Source organism: Nansenia antarctica (genome assembly GCF_963989245.1).
Source record: "Nansenia antarctica genome assembly, chromosome: 16".
Classification (NCBI taxonomy): domain Eukaryota; kingdom Metazoa; phylum Chordata; class Actinopteri; order Argentiniformes; family Microstomatidae; genus Nansenia; species Nansenia antarctica.
Window position 1 is genome coordinate 15063838 of NC_137686.1, and position 17500 is coordinate 15081337.

General features: G+C 48.0%; 3 protein-coding genes across 5 annotated transcripts in view; 2 read left to right on the forward strand and 1 right to left on the reverse strand.

Moving 5' to 3' along the window:
• rnf220a (ring finger protein 220a) overlaps window positions 1-8521 on the forward strand; it is a 34878-nt gene extending 26357 nt beyond the window's left edge. For both annotated transcript variants that reach the window (XM_080546759.1, XM_080546760.1), the window contains exon 11: window positions 6850-8521. In XM_080546759.1, coding sequence (XP_080402885.1) covers window positions 6850-6921 — 72 coding nt within the window. In that variant the 3' untranslated portion in view covers window positions 6922-8521. The remainder of the gene's footprint in view (window positions 1-6849) is intronic.
• Window positions 8522-11696: 3175 nt separating this feature from the next.
• On the reverse strand, window positions 11697-14472 carry tmem53 (transmembrane protein 53). Its single transcript, XM_080547167.1, has 3 exons — window positions 14312-14472; window positions 13361-13464; window positions 11697-12734 (listed from the first exon to the last, which is right to left on the reverse strand). The coding sequence occupies exons 1-3, from the start codon at window positions 14367-14369 to the stop codon at window positions 12018-12020; spliced, it is 879 nt and encodes a 292-aa protein (XP_080403293.1). The 5' UTR covers window positions 14370-14472; the 3' UTR covers window positions 11697-12017.
• A 2959-nt stretch (window positions 14473-17431) lies between these two features.
• Window positions 17432-17500, forward strand: part of tesk2 (testis associated actin remodelling kinase 2) — a 36547-nt gene continuing 36478 nt past the window's right edge. For both annotated transcript variants that reach the window (XR_013937852.1, XM_080546779.1), the window contains exon 1: window positions 17432-17500. This exon is cut by the window's right edge and continues 192 nt beyond it. The gene's annotated coding sequence lies outside the window, so the exon portion shown is untranslated.

Genomic DNA, 17500 nt, shown 5'->3' on the forward strand with positions numbered 1-17500 from the left:
GTTGGGCTAAAATCAACTCACTCCGAGACAAAGACGGCGGCAGATCTGGTAACTGAAAAACAGAATTGTCAGGAGTGAACTTATCAGACTCTTTACCATCATCAATTTTAGGGTCCATGCAACTCATAGCACGAGTCATGGCGCAGGCAGTAAAAACCTCAGGAAACTCCTTCACACTTAGGTCGGGTCCTGTTGGTCGTGTAAACCCAGAACTAACTACCAGAGGTGGGGGCACATCACTCCACACTCTTCCTCCAGCCAGGTTATTTCCTAAAATGACTGCCACACCCACCACAGGCAGAGAGGGTCGAACACCAATGGTCACTACCCCCTGGACCAGATCAGAGCAAAGCTCAATTTCATGCAAGGGGACAGACAAAGTCTGCATCCCCATCCCTCTAATCAAAACGCTGGTCCCCACACTTGACTCCTGAGAGAATGTCAAAACCGATTCCAATATAAAAGATTCTGAAGCCCCCGTATCACGAAGTATCTGGACAGGCACTTTCTGTGGGCTACCCACCAGAGAAACGAAACCTGTAGTAATAAACGGACCAAAATCAGGATCCTCCTCGCTAATCTGTATGGAGGCAGAGCCCTGTAGTGCCACCGCCAACTCAGTAGCCGCAGGTGGGCTGGGTACTGAGGATGCCATCACCCCTGGTTTAAAGGGAGACCCCTCGGCAACCCCAGACACTCTTACTCCTGCCCCACAAGCATGCACTGCAAGAGCCAACGGTCTAACAGAGCCCCCCTTCCCACTGTAGGTTTTCTTTCCTTTTAGGACAGGACACTCCTGTTTCCAGTGACCCTTCTCAAGGCAATAATTGCATGTCGAGTTAGGATCTACTCTACTCTGACTGCCATGCTCCGACTTTGAAAAGGGGACAGAATAACCAGGACCTTCGTTAGGGAATTGTGTACGATTTACCAATAGGTCAGTCACGTTAGGATTATGTCTACGGCTCCCCTCGCTACGAAAACGATGTTCACCAAACTGACTCTTATTAGTCAGTACAAATTCATCTGCCAACACCGCGGCTTGACCTGCTGTTTTCACCTTGTGTTCGTTAACGTAAGTGGCAATGCGATCAGGGACAATGGTTTTAAACTGTTCCAAAATAATCAAATTTGACAGATCCTCCAGAGTATTCACCTCTACCGCCACGCACCAACGATTGAAATGGCTGGTTAGTTCTCTTACAACCTCAACATGAGTTTGTTTGTCATGTTTCTTCCATTGTCTAAACCGCTGTCTGTAAGCTTCAGGAACAAGTTCATAAGCCCTAAGGATAGCGGCCTTAACTGTATCATAATCTTTCCTCTCTCTACCATTAAGAGCAATATAAGCTTCCTGAGCTCGTCCAATAAGCACACTCTGTAGTAATGCGGTGCGGTCTGAAGTAGACCAGTCCCTATCGTCGGCAACACTCTCAAACAGTGAAAAGAATACATCAGGATCTTTTTCATTAAACTTTGGCAACAGTCTAACCATGACAGACATATTATCCCTCTTAGAATTACTCGAATCGCCACCTCCACCGTCAGATAACTTTCCCTCAGCAATCAACCTAAGGCGCTCCCGTTCAAGAGCTAATTTATCCAACTCCAATTCCCTGTCCCTCGCACGCTCTTGTGCCTGAAACTCACGCTCTCGCGTCTGCTCTCGCGTCTGAAATTCACGCTCTTGCATCTGAAATTCACGCTCTCGCGTCTGTGATTCCATCTGTAATGCTAACAATTCCTTCTGTTGATCAAATGTTAACTCAGTGGACCCAGATGCAACCCCAACGGATATTTTAGGGACAGACAATTTACCCTTTAGTATGCCCCTATTAATTAACGTAGTCTGTAAAGCCTCCACTACGTCCTGTTTCTTTGCTCGGCCTTTCACCACCTCAAGCTTAACCTCATAATGTTCCACAACCTTCCACAGTTGTTCCTTCGTTAACTGTAACAATCCATCGACCGACGGAGCTGCCACAAACTCCTCAAAAACATCCATAACTCAATATAATCAAATAACCAATATTAACCAACCCTAACAAACGGGAATCTCCCCTCCTATTACAAACTCCTCCTATAAACTACTCCCATATCAGCCATAATCTTCAGCCCATTTAAAGCGAGTAACTGTGCACACATACAAAACAGAAAAGTAACTAACATACTTCGTAAGAGCTGCCCCGCATCTAACTCAGTAATGACTGACTAACCACTCAGCTAGTCTTCAGTGCGTTCACATGCAACTCTTCCACCAAGCAAATGCCTGGTGGTGCCCCCGCGTTCAACACACCAAAAATAACAAACGAAAACAATAAACAAGCGTTAAGCGCTTCTACTCCTAGCACGGGGGTTCACGTATAGCTCTGATGGTATCTAAACCACCCGCCCTACCTATCCTTCTCTGCTTTGCATAGAACACAGCACTCACCAAACTCCAGCCGAAGATCACAGCCAATACCAAGAGTTACGTCCTTGTCAGCACAGTCGGACGGCCAGCTCCCCCTCGTCACCAGCACCCAAACCAACGTACCAAATATACTAAACAATACATTACATCCAATCCAACCAAAACCCAATAACTATAAACAATAACCATGCGGGTCTCCCAATATAGAGTTGGACAAATCCAACAATCCAATCCCGAATATCAACTATGAAAAGGGAGAGAATATTGCTCTCACCAAATTCACTCCCGGACGAGCACCCAATTTGTTACGCTTGCCTGGCTCAGGACAAGGTGACAAAAAGGGAGACGACACATGGAGAACAATAATAGGAGATTTATTAAAGAATAATATGTTAAATGGAAATAATGATAAAGTAAATAGTAACAACAAACAAAAAGGCCGCTGGTCGACAAGGAAGAGAGCGAGTCCATCAATTTGACCCCCTCTTAAAGTTCCTGGGACAATCAGGATGATCACCTTCACCTGTGCCCATCAGGAACCAAGAGAGAGGGTCAACAAGACAATAGATGTTTGGCGCCCACTGGTGGTACCAGTGTGGATCGTCACACACAGCCACATACACACTCTCTCTTTTTCACACACACACATACAGTCTCACACTCAAACTCACACACACACACACACACACTCACCCCCGTTGCACAGCAACACTTCATAACACTCCCTGGTTGCCGCGGCGCTCCAGTGCGTCTGAGCTGACCCTCTCTCTCCGGAACATTCCAGCAGGGAAATGGGAACGCTCCCCTACGGTCCCCAAACGCCTCGTTAAAACTCTGGAATAAATTGGTTGATTCTAACCACTGAGCGAATTATCTACAGTTTTCCCCTAAGTCTGGGCACACACACTCACTCACTCACACACACCCACACACACCCACACCCACACACACACACACACACACACACAGTTTGTTTGGTTATTAGTTGGGTTAATGTAGGCGTTGGGCAGTGATTAGTGTGGTGTGAGTCAGGATAATGAAGTTATTTAGAGAATGTCGCTCTGGCGTCTGACTAGAGGGTTTACCGCCTTCTCCTCCTCCCCTCCCCACCCCTCCTCTCCCCTCCCCTCCTCTCCTCTCCTCTCCCCTCCCCTCCTCTCTCCCCTCCTCTCCTCTCCCCTCCTCTCCTCTCCTCTCCCCTCCTCTCCTCTCCCCTCCCCTCCTCTCCTCTCCTCTCCCCTCCTCTCCTCTCCCCTCCCCTCCCCTCCTCTCCCCTCCTCTCCTCTCCCCTCCTCTCCCCTCCTCTCCTCTCCTCTCCCCTCCTCTCCCCTCCTCTCCCCTCCCCTCCTCTCCTCTCCTCTCCCCTCCTCTCCCCTCCTCTCCTCTCCCCTCCCCTTCCCTCCCCTCCTCTCCCCTCCTCTCCTCTCCCCTCCTCTCCCCTCCTCTCCTCTCCTCTCCCCTCCCCTCCTCTCCCCTCCTCTCCTCTCCCCTCCCCTCCCCTCCTCTCCCCTCCCCTCCTCTCCCCTCCTCTCCCCTCCCCTCCCCTCCTCTCCTCTCCTCTCCCCTCCTCTCCTCTCCCCTCCTCTCCTCTCCTCTCCCCTCCTCTCCCCTCCTCTCCTCTCCTCTCCCCTCCTCTCCTCTCCTCTAACAAACACAGTGAAGTCATGTCCCCTGGCCCAGAGCAGGTGGTTTAAGTCACTCTCCCCACACACACTCCTCTCCTCCTTCTCCTCCTCCTCCTCTTCTTCTTCCTATTGTACTTCTCCTTCTCATCCTCCATCCCTCTCTCTCTCTCCCTCTCTCCAGAGAGCTAGCTGGTGGTATTATCCTCTTACGCTTTCTGCTACTACACACGGAAGCAATTAATAACAACGTATTTCCCAGCCTCCCTCAGCCCCCCTCCCTCTCCCCCTCCCTCCCTCCGCCAATATACAACATATTAAATACGCCGTTCATATTATTTATTTATTTTTTCATCACAAAGCCGTGTGTGTGTGTGTGTGTGTGGGGGGGGGGGGGGGGGTAGGTAGACTGAGCGAGAGGTGGAGGGGGAGCGAAGGAGGGAGGGAGGGAGGGGTGGATCAGAAGAGTGCCTGCCTGCCTAGCCTAGCGTGCTACCCGGGGCAGCTATGTTGCTAATGCGGGCATTAAAACGTGGCCTGAAGACAGCAATAAAGCGCGGTGCGGAGGCCAGGCCCGAACCCGCGTCCGGATCAAAGTAAATGCGTGTAATCTAGTTACCGCGGGTTACCGGCGAGGCCCTTTCCCTCGCCCGACTTTAATAGAGCTGAGCGGCAGCTGGCCGGCTGGCCCGGGATGTGAGGAGACCCGCGTCGCTCTCGCGCGCGCACACACACACACACACAGACACACACACACACGCACACGCAGGGCTCATTAAAAATCAAGGTAACTCCTTTGTTTTATATGAAGAAAGAAAAAGAGCTTTTTTTTGGTTTAAGGAGGGTTGGAGGTAAGGAGGGAGGGAGGGAGGGAGGGAGCAACCTGTTTCTTATTGTAGGCAGGAGGGAGGGGGGTGGAGGGGGGGGGCTTAATGAAACCACACCAGTCTAGATGAGGAGGTACACACTACTGCACAAAGTAGTAAGGTTGGAGAACTATCTGTTAGAGACGTTGGAGACGTGTGTGTGTGTGTGTGTGTGTGTGTGTGTGTGTGTGTGTGTGTGTGTGTGTGTGTGTGTGTGTGTGTGTTAGACCAGTCCTCTTTGCTCTAGACATAAGTCGCCCCTGTAAGGAGCCACAAATCCTCTTTACACTGGGGTGTGAGTTACAGAGGTACCTAGACCCCCGACACACACACACACTCACACACTCACACACTCACACACACACACACACACACACACACACACACACACACACACACACACACACACACACACACACAGACTCCCGACCCTGGCAGCAGAGACTGTGCTGTTTGCTAACATCTGAGTGAGCTCTTGTCTGGGGGAAGATTTATACACCCCCTTCCTGTAAGCTACTGCCCTAACCCTGTGCACTCAGGTGTGTGTACACACACACACACACACACACACACACGCACACAGACATGCATATGGACACACATTCACACTCACTCACTCTCAGACACACATACACACACACACACTCACAGACACACACACAGAGTGAAGGAACTCCGACTATGTGGCCTCTGTGACTAGACACAGGTCAGGCAGGCAGGACTGCAGATATTAGTCAGGCCCCAGGCAGGCGGGACCCCAGATGTTAGTCAGGCCCCAGGCAGGCAGGACCCCAGATTGTACTCAGGCCCAGTGAGTTAGGGGTTGACTGGTGTGTTGGTGTGTGTGTGTGTGTGTGTGTGTGTGTGTGTGTGTGTGTGTGTGTGTGTGTACGCTGAACACACACAGCTAACAGCTCTTCTCCACACATCACAGTGGACCGCCACCCACCTTCACATACCTCTACATGAGTCAATGAGAGGAGCAGTGTGTAGCTCGAGCAGGTACACACACACACACGCACACACAGAGCCCATTCCTCCAGTGTGGCATGCAGGGTTCATACAGGGTGCGTCCCAGATGCCCCAGACTCATGGGAGATCCACACACACCTTTCTAGACCCCTGACACACACACACACACACACACACACACACACACACACACCCTTCTCGAAGTTTCCGGGGTCTGTAGACAGTGTTTTATCATGGCAGGCGTCCCATCACCTCCACACTAAGCAGCCTGATCATCTGAGCGGCCTGGGTTGAGACACAGTCCCTCTGTTGCTGTGCCAGGCCATGCCAGCTTTGTGCTGAGTACACACACACACACACACACACACACACACACCTCCCTGGCGTGGCAGGCGGCTGTCTGCTGTGTGGCACGGAGAGAGAGGAGAGACCACACACACACACACACCTCTCACCTCTGCCTCGCCCCACTCCCACAGCTTCTGCCCCTGCTGGCTTTATATACGGCCCTGGTCTTTATTAGGCATGGCAGAGACTCAGAGAGGTGGAGACAGGGCTTTGATGCTCCGTGTGTGTGTGTGTGTGTGTGTGTGTGTGTCTGTACGCATGAGTGTGTATACCCGTGAGTGTGTGTACCCGTGCGTGTGTGTACGTGTGTGTGTGTGTGTTCACGTCAGGCCTTAGGGGCATACAGTACACAGGCTACTTAACTCCAGAACTTCACAAGCGTCTTGATGTGGTCACACATACAACGTTGTTAGTTTGTCGGCCTCTGTTCAAGCTGTTTCATCCGCCTGCCTGTTTACCTGCTCCTTTTACTCACTGGTGTCTATTTGTGTTGCTCTTAAAATCCATTTTACGAGCCTACATGTTGTATGAGAAAGTTGATAAACAAAAAAATAAACAATGGCTAACCTCTCTCTCTCTCTCTCTCTTTCTTTCTCTCTCTCTCTTTCTTTCTCTCTCCGTCCGACAGGGAAACAAGAAGCTGTGCCCACAATGCAACACCATCACGTCGCCAGGCGATCTGAGACGCGTCTACTTGTGAAGAAGACGCCGTCTGAACGACCTCCCACACGCCCCCCCCTCCTGCCCTCCCTCCATCTACTCCTCCTTTCGATTTTCCTTTTTTTCACTCTCACTGTGTAGGTTCGTCCTTGATTCCGCGTGGGCCTGGGTTTGATAACCCCCTCCACCCACCCCCCACTACCCTCCTCAGAGCAGACAGATGAGACTGTTGTGTATAAGGACTCTACTGACAGGGGAGGGACTAACTAACTGACTGATTGATTGGTTGACGGACTGGTCAACCAATGAGGCTAGAGGAACGCAACAACCCACTGGTGCGCTGTGACAGAGCATGCTACTGGGCGTGACTCCAAACAACCGCCCCACCCCACCCCACCTCCATACTGCCCTCTAGTGGCTTTAATCGGTAACTCTCACACCCACCTACCCGGCACTTCCTGGTTCCTGTGTTTTTGACCTTGTGTACCAATGCGCCCCGGCCGGCCAATCCTGGCTCTCGTGTTACCGGTGGAGACCCGCCCCTGGCCTCTCCCCCCTGTGCTTGCCTCATCGTCCACGCTGAGATGTCTTCAGCTTCCAGAAGCTGGTTTGTGCCCCCCGCCCCCTGACCACCACTGCTCCCCACCCTACGGAGCCTCTCCTGGTCCAAACCTTGCGGAGCAGCGGCCAAGCTAGACATTTAGCCCCGGGCTGTCGCCCCCTGCTGGGAGTCTTGGTGAAGGGAGAGAGAACTGGTCAGACTCAGCCCGAGCTTTCAAACCAAACAGATGACAACCTCAAAACTGACCAGGGGATCCTTGTTTTAAAAAAAAAAAACGAAAAGAAAAAAAATAACTTTTCCTTCTCTCTTCTTCTACTTCTTCTTCTTTTGTGGTGTTCTAGTGAAGTCAACCAAATCTCCCAAGACGCAGTGGAAGCACATGTATAATAGTCTATGTATGTTTACAGTGTTGTGTGTTAAGGACATAGAGTTCACACTTGTATACATATGTACACACATGAATACACACACACACACACATACAAATACACACATACAGACACACACATACAAACACAGAAGTATATATTATTAAAGTCCACAGTCTTTAGTTTGAGTTTGGGGGAGGGGCAGGGAATGGTGTTAAAAGAAGGCCCTCTGTATTTTTAAAACAGATGTGGTGTTGAGGTTGAAGTTTTATTTCATTGTACAGGAATAAAAATTAAGTAATAAAAATAATAATAAACTACTCAAACTAGAAATTCAAGGTTAAGATGGTGTACATTTTTCATTCAACTCTATACAGTATAAAGCTGTAGATTAAAACCCAGAAGCAAGGAGTTTTTGACTTTTTTTGGTATGGTTTTTTTATTTTCATTTTTATGAAATGGATTGATTCAAATTGCCCAAAAGAACAGCCATTTTGTAAATCACAAGTTGGAGTTCAGTTCAGTTCAGTAACTCTTCCAACTCTGTTTCTTCTCAGTTGACATACATGCTGACTACATCAAGACGCATAAAGACTTTACTTTGTTTCTCTTTTTCCGCTAAAGCCTCATAAGATGCTACTGAAGAAATGTCTTTGACTGTTTCATGATTCCGCTACACAGCCAAACAAAAGCTCCTACCTGGCAACCGCAAAGGCAGGTCCTTCCCAGATAAAGATGGAGGGAGGGAGGGAGGGGTTGGGACAACTTGGCAACCCAGTCCCATAACGTTCCCCCACAGTCCGGTGGTGGTGGTGTGCTTTGTATTTGTAAAACTATGTATCTTGTGATGTCTGTATTGATGTAAGAGACAAAAAATAAAACTAATGAAAGGTGGTGATGACTGAGTTCAACCCCAATGCAAACCTGCAGATTATATGTACAGAGAAATATTCCATTTTCATCGAAAGGGGGAAATCAATGGCCTTAGTCTCAATGCAAAAGAGTTGGATATTTATTTCTTGTTATTCCATACAAGTCCATTTTTATTGATGGACTGCATTTTCCGAGGTGTGTCTGTTAATTAGCGCCCGTCTCTATTTTTCGTTTAGGTCTAAGATTATCTTTGATAATAATAATTATCGCCCTCCATTGTGGATTAGATGCTATTTTACAAGGATTGATAAATTAAGATGGCTACAATGTAGACATGCAGCAAATGTTATTCCTTTTGTTTTCATAAAAGCAGTTGCCAGGCAGCCCAGCATCTTTACTACAGCATCATTGTTTTGGGGCAGCCTGGGTCAGAAGATGAGTGGTGAACGTTCTCGATCCAGTACCCGTAGAATTGTTCCACCCACTATGATGTAATGTTCTTTTATTCCATTCTCTCTGTTCCTGCACCATGTATCATTTGTGTTCAAGTTCCACTTTGTAGTTCGTTGTACAGGTAACCATGCATAGGCAAATTAAATGAACACTTACAGCTGTGCTTATGTGTTTGTTGGGGCAAACCTGGAAGCCCCTTGATAAAGGATGTTTGAGCTGGCTGTACCGGGCCACACCTGTGAGTTAGGAGCTGTCACTCTGTCCGTTCAGCTCAGTGAAGCTCCATCACGGCACAGGTGAGAATGAAGGGTTAAGGCCTTCTCTCTCTCTCTGGCAGTCTGCGTATTCCTCCCGACTGGAGGTTCAAGTGAACGAACCTGCCCCAAAGATGACAAATTGCACAACGAGATGATTGTGTCAAAAATAATTTGTGTCTTGTATATTCTTGAAAATGGTACGTGTCTTTCCCGTTTGTAAACTACATTTGACATTAATAAATGATTGTAAATCTGAAGTCGTCTTCTGACTGTGTCCTGTCCTGTCTCTCGTCACTCAAGGGACAACATACATGGACACAATAGAATGGCTTTTTTTTTGGTTCTTTAAAAAAAAAAAAAATGATTATCTCACAACATGTCTCATTACTTGATATAATCAGAATGATAATCTATAGTGTTTCATGTGAATGAAATTCAATTAAAGTGAATCATGATATTGTGACAGGCAGTCAGATGTAAGGAATGCTAAATGTCAACCATATCCAACAACATCATATATCAAGGCGCACCGCATCTGACTAGACGCAGGCAGATACAATCACGTAATCACTGACCTAGAATGAATGCCTAGCAATGCCTTCATGGTGCAGGCCTATTGACTGTTAACTGCAATGCATCCCACAACACATGATGGTCTTATTCCTTCATATTAATTCCTCTCAAATCAAACACATTAAACTGAGACCATACAAATGCAGCCTATCCAAAGCAGAAATTATAATCCACTCCTCGGGGTTTGATGCTTTGATATAAATAAGCCTGATGCACTTTTGCATTAAGTCGCTTTGGATAAAGGCGTCTGCTGAATGCCAAACATGTAATGTAATGTAATGATCCATAATCAGGGCCCAGAAGGGAAACTGGGGCTTAAAAATAAATAAATAGAAGAGTTGTTCACCCGATGGCAAACGCTACCATTCATCTAAGCCCGAGCTTGCAGTATGAACACTCAGCGTCCTCTATTAATGTATGGAACTTGACAGTAGCCATTTTCCCTCAGAAGAGGAGGCTAAGGAGAATCATTGACCCCCGCTTCAGTACAATTTTCCCCTCGTCGTGTTGTGAGACTTCATTAACTCTCGGGGCAATTTGAGTGCGTTTCTGAAGCGTCAGGTCATTATGGCCTTCTGTCCGTTACAGCCGCACTACTCCATCAGTGGGAAAAAGCCCATCTCAGTGTGTGACATTGGGCTCCTTTGAAGGTCTATGGATTGTAGATTAATGTAAAATATACTGTAACATACACTGCCAAAAAATCTACCCATTTCATATTCCAGTAATAACAAGGTATAGAGTTTTTTTTCTGTACCTAAAACTGCCTATGGTCTGTTTTTGGCCTATTACTGTTGGTTCACTCTGTCATGCGATGATGGAGATGGTGTGGTGGATAATATGGGTACATACTGCCCTCCACAGGCATAGAGATGTAACTACAAGACATAGGTATCGATCTGCCAAAGGTTCTCTACCATTTGACTCACATGGCGGCTGCTATTGGCAGTGGACATTGATCTCTCAGGGAGCTACCTAAATGACCTACTTACTGGTGCCAGGAAAGGTGGTAAGGTTCATAGCTTGAATGGTTTATTTATAATTCTTTGGGCATGCAATATATCGTCATCCTATGTGTAATGTCTATTACAGTAGAGTATGTAATATCTAGGTATCCTTGCTTCTCACCCATCATTCAAACAGAACATTTGAATTTTCTTTTGAAATAGAAGGTCAGCTGGGACGTGTCTGCATCGCTCGTCAAACACAACCGTTGTGAACAGTAAATGTGAGCCGCCCATCCGTGGGGGAAAGCAAAAGGATCTAGTATGCACTCCGATAAGCGATCATCATGTGTCTCCACAGATATATAAACTTTACCCCCCCCCCCGTGTCTCCTTTTCCCTCCGAGTGGCTCTAAATGATGGATGAAGTGGCTGGCTGAGCCTTGTCTGAGGAGACAAATGCCAGTGTACTCGCTCCGAAATGTCAACGATGACAGTCAGGGACATTCAATAACCATCTCTGCCTGACCAATTTAGAGGCCTGCTCTTCAAACACTCACTGACATGTCGTCTGAGGTGGGGGTGGGAGGGGGGGCGAGGCGAAGGTTGAGTTTGTCTGCCTGGAGGTATGATATCTCTGAGACACGACACGACAGGGCCAAAGGTTTATCTGTACAGCTCTATCTCCCCGCCCGCCTGCCTGTCTGTCTGTCTGTCTGTCTGTCTGTCTGTGTTTCTGCTTCACTTTTTATTTATTTATTTATTTTATTGTCAAGAAGGCACGTTAGTAAAACACATGTCAATCAAGTTACGTTACATTCTTGGTCAATCACATTCTCTTCAGACATCAATCAGTTCACAGTTCTCAAATCACAACGCCGGCATTGAGGGGCTATAATCAAGTGGAATTTCCTTTCCCGTTCTCTTTTCAACTTCTAAAATGTTAGCCTAACCGTTTTTGAGATTAGCCGGCCAGTGTCACTGCGTTTCCTAGTACAGATTTACACGCGCGTACTGAACGTTACAGCAGAATCACAACATACAGTATGTGCCATGACCTTTTTTAGAGCAAAGTCATCTATCGACAAACAAAACAAACGTGTGCTTCACTTTTCACCGCTGTCCTGGACATGGTGGCGCTTCTTCGCCCCCTCGGACTCGGACTCCTTCATACAGTCAGTCAGGAACGCCAGGCACCGCCCGGAGTAGTCCTCTGGGAAAACCCGGTAGTGGCTCACGTGGCCGCTCGTCCCAAAGTCAAAGCTCTCCACCCGCACCCCCTTCTCCCTCACGGCCTCCACCATCCCCTCCACGTCCGTGCATCGGATCACCCTGTCGGCCCGGGAGTAGAGGTACAGCTGGGGCCAGGAGGCCGGACGGTCCCGCATGGCGTCGTAGTGGTTCCGGTGGATGTACTTGGTCACGGGGTACAGCACCACCCGCAGGAGGAACACCGTCACGGCGAACAGCGTCAGGAGGACGTACCTCAGCACCACGTTGACCCGGGGTCCCAGGGTGGCCGTCAGAGCCCTCACCGCCCCCCTCACGTTGCCACTGCCCGGGGCGCTGTCCACCACCGCCCCGACGATGCGCAGGGAGCTGAACTGTGAGTTGTGTGAGCTGTGCAAGAGCTCCACGATGTAACGGTACAGCATGAAGCCCCCGTTGCTGAAGATGTGGAAGAAGACGGGGCTGTTCTCCACCTCGTAGTCGTAGAGGATCTCCAGGAGCTTGAGGGCCGTGCAGCTCAGCTCCTTGTAGCCGAACGACTCAGAGATGAACACTGTCTTCAGGGGGGCCGTGTAGCGGATGGTGACACATCCCTGGAGGAGGGAGCAGAGGGATGAAAGGGTGAGAGTGAGAGAGAAAGAGAGACGCAGAGTAGAGTATACATTTCGGGAAATTAAAGGAATGAGTCATTCATTATTAATTCATCTTCAATAATTCAGACTGTTGTTTCAAAATGTGTTCTTGCGCTCTGCCTCTGTCATGCAAAACGTATACGTGCATGAACGTGTCCTGTGGTCATGTCTACTATTGTATTCCACTCTGCCCATCGTCGAAGCTGAGTCAATGTGCTCGCTGTCACTAATAACAGGTGTCCACTTTCAAGCTGCACGCAAGATATTCCAGATTCTCATGGAGCATCATATAGACATGTACCTCTGTCATGCAAATCGTATTTGAAGTTGACATTGCAATCTGAACGCATAACCGTTTTCCTCCCGGCAACATCGTCCCTAGGTTAGTTTATACTTAGCTGGGCTATAGAAGTACATGGGCATGATAGTTGATACCCATGATCACAATATCGCTGCCTGCACCATTCGTTTGTCGACACGCTAGGGTCAGAGGTCATTACAGTGCATATTGTTCCTCCCTCCAACCAACCTGTTGGTTGTAGATGGAGCTGTACTAACCTGTTGGTCGTAGATGGAGCTGTACTAACCTGTTGGTTGTAGATGGAGCTGTACTTGGAGAGATGCTTGTCCCTGCTGCCTGCCCAGCCCAGCAGGATGACAACCGGCTCCTTTGTCCCCTGCCAGTGCCTTTCTGAGAGAAAGAGAACAAAGCCATCAGTTACAAATGGAGATATTTCCGACAATAATACCATAAACGTCATTCATTGAGTAACTTAAGCTCAGCTTCTACCCCAGGGCCATTCAGGCCCTGAACACAGCAAAGACCTAGGTTCTGGGCCCTGGACAGTCTAGACAAATTGATGGCAGCTACTAGATTGAAATCAAGTGCAATACTGAAACACAACTGTGAACATTTCAAACCTGCAAACTGCGACACTTTAAATGAATGTGCAATAATACTATGTGCAATATGACAACCCTCGGGTACATAAGGTTCAGAGATAGGAAATGTTAGAATAGGTATAGCATAGCATAGAGTACAGCACAGTGTTTTATAACAACATGTCAATGCAGCGGATTAAAAACTACAATGACAAGAACCAACAACTAACGCTATTCGTATGTTTTGGGGTATATATTATATAACTGTCATGCTGACGTTTTTATGCAATTTCAAATGTTGTTCTGTGTTCATATGATGTGCAGCTTCAGCTGTCATGCTAGCACCCTGAGTGACACTAGCTGTTTGTTTGTTTTTAAGCTAGCCAGCTAGCTAGCTCCTGTGATGTCTATGGATGCGTTCGTAAACACGCTGTGGAAATCTGATCAGCACTCATGGAATGCCTCTTGTCCAATCAAATTGCTTGGTCCCCTTTATGACGTCGAACCCAAAGTGCGCTCCGGCGCCCTCAGAGCAAATTTACGAACGCAGCCATAGTCTCAGCTAGCGGCTAGCCCAGACAGCTAGCAGGGTTAGCTAGCCCAGACAGCTAGCAGGGTTAGCCTCCAACAACAACAACAACAGCAGAGATGCTCACCCGAGATCAACGCGTCTGGAAATACAATATTGTAGTCTATGCCGTCGTCATCTGCCATCTTTATGATCGATTATCGCGCTATATGATATGTTGCCAGATATGATTCATTTGGTCAACGTTAGCAGAGCCCGATAGTTGAGCTGACAGGCGGTGTCTTGACTTGACTGTGGAGCGGTAGGCGTGTCTCTGGTGGGCGTGTCTTTGGTAGGCGTGTCTTTGGAGCGGTAGGCGTGTCTTTGGTAGGCGTGTCTTTGGAGCGGTAGGCGTGTCTCTGGTAGGCGTGTCTTTGGAGCGGTAGGCGTGTCTCTGGTAGGCGTGTCTCTGGTAGGCGTGTCTCTGGTAGGCGTGTCTTTGATAGGCGTGTCTCTGGTAGGCGTGTCTCTAGTAGGCGTGTCTCTGGTAGGCGTGTCTCTAGTAGGCGTGTCTCTAGTAGGCGTGTCTCTAGTAGGCGTGTCTCTGGTAGGCGTGTCTCTGGTAGGCGTGTCTCTGGTAGGCGTGTCTCTGGTAGGCGTGTCTCTGGTAGGCGTGTCTCTGGTAGGCGTGTCTCTGATAGGCGTGTCTGTGACTGGGGAGGCGGCGGCGCGACTGTGTGTCAGGTTCAGTAGACGCTGAAGTGGGATCTCTGACCAGGGTTGCCAGGTCTGAAGTGGGATCTCTGGCCAGGGTTGCCAGGTCTGAAGTGGGATCTCTGGCCAGGGTTGCCAGGTCTGAAGGGGGATCTCTGGCCAGGGTTGCCAGGTCTGAAGTGGGATCTCTGGCCAGGGTTGCCAGGTCTGAAGTGGGATCTTTGGCCAGGGTTGCCAGGTCTGGCTAAAATACCCCGCCCATAAGGCCTGAAAACTAGCGCAATTTTATTTCGCAGTAAGGGAGAGGTGTTGCCACATTTAGAATGCATTCTCTGGCATTTTCCCCTTTGTTATTTGTTCATCACACCAGTTTATTTCATCCGAATGACAGAAGTGATTGATAGTGAATGGTTAAGATTAATTGTTTTGTTTTCTCAGAAAATATTATTGAAATGGTGTTACACGATGTTACAATAATCAACTGGAGTATAAACATCGAAAAGCCCGAGTAAAGCTGGAGTATAAACATGTAAAAATAATTCAAATAGTAAGATAGAGCGAGCAAGTTGAACAAGATCACGAGAGACAAGTTTGTAGTCAGTGCTCAATACACAGCTGAAGGTCAAACAGTTTCATAATACAGTAATCCACACACACACACACACACACACACACACACACACACACACACACACACACACACACACAGGGCTCTACAGTGCGACCATTTCACTCGCATTTGCGACTAAAAATACATCTGTGCGACTAGAGAAATAAATTCACGAGCACACGTGCGAGTACAGATTTAAAAAATTTTTTTTTTTTTTTTTTACATTCTAAAAATAAATCTGCGCGAACCGTGTGGCCACATTTTAAGCCGTCAGCCAGCCCGCTACGACCACGGGAAGTCATGTTAAAAGTGAAGTTACTTCTGTTAAACTGGCGCTAAACTAACATCGCTAATCGCTAACTCCCTTTTGGGCCTTAAAGAGACAAGCGCCCTTTTCTCATCTCAAGCTTCATTAGCTTCATTAGCTCACCACATCTACAGATTTGGTCCCACACACTCCAGATTTGAACCCAAGGTTACAACCAGGGTTAACTACCCAGGGTAGAAAGTAGAAAGCTCTCAGACCTTCAGAACCCATTGAAAGTAGTGGAGGTACTCCAGAAGTCCAAATGCATCTCTAATCCTAGGAAACCCTAGGAAGCAAGTTGCCTAATGGCATGAAAATGCAACATGTTGTACTTGAGTGTGGCAGAGAGGTGGGACCCCCGGGGATGGTGGTGTGCTAACAGCTAGCCGCCGCAGAGGCACCGTGCTGGGCTGGCCACCTCCACATGTCACCACCCCGGGCAGCATGGGGCTGGGGACTGGTCATCTGGATGTGGGGTAGTTTAATACCCCTAGATGTGGAGTTGTCTGGCCACCGTGTGTGACTGATGTAGCCTGACCCAGCAGCAGGGAGGTGGGCAGCATGGAGACTCTGCATGGCCTCTGCATGGCCTGGCTGGGCTGCTAGCTGACAGACCTAGCCCTAAAGCCTGGCTGGGCTGCTAGCTGCTAGCTGACAGGCATGACATGGATGAATGAATGAACATGCTGCTAACCAGGAGAACTTGACACAGCTAGTTACCATAATACAATGCCATCAACTCTGCGTCTAGTAGGGCTGTAGGCATGGGCCAATGTGTGATTTTGGTGCAAAAATTGCAAAATCACTAATAAAAATGTGTTATAATTACATTTTTCACTGTGCTCCTAAATTTCTTTGTGTGCCCCTAACATTTTTCATTTAGGAGCACATGTGCTCCTAGTGAAAAAGGTTAGCGTAGAGCCCTGACACACAGTGGCAACTCTGTCCTTGGGACGAACCTACTCTAAAACCTAACCCTAGTCTTCCACGAGATGGCGCACAATGTCCATAGAATCAAATTCACAGTCATTTTCCTGCAGAATTCATGCAGAAGGGCATGCTTATGCCAACAATATTTGCACGCAAAGCTTTTTGGCAGAAATTAATTACACAACAATTAGACAACCAATGCATTAATAATAGATATTTCCAGTAATGGTTGCGGGACTTGATACTTCTACTCACAACTTATTTTAATGAATACTTCTAAACCGAGAGTGATCTAAAAGTACATACACAGCAGGCCTATAATGGAGTGATTCAAACCAGCCTCTGTGAATGTTCCACTTTATCTTACAGGGCTTCACATACATATCCATCCATCTTCAATATCGTGGACTAATGTAAACAAAAACAAAAAAAAGTGGGATGGTGCGCGTTTGGCTTGTACTCGTCTCTGAATGGTGGGTTTAGCTGTCAATCTCAATTGTACTCGTCTCTGAATGGTGGATGTAGCTGTCAATCTCCAAAGGGGAGCCCGATGACAGATGAGATTCCATGTGGGGGAGGGCGGTGGTTTAGTGGGAGTGTGGAAGCAGCGAGCAGTAGCGAGCAGCCAGGAGGAGAGCTGTCATCAAAACGGCCGGATTATCTCTCTGCGACGGACGACAAGTGTTTATCTCCGTTAAGGAGACGAATGCCACAGTGTTTGCGTGTCGGGGTTACGTTTCGCGTACAGAGGCATACTTCAAAACGTTATCTTTCTA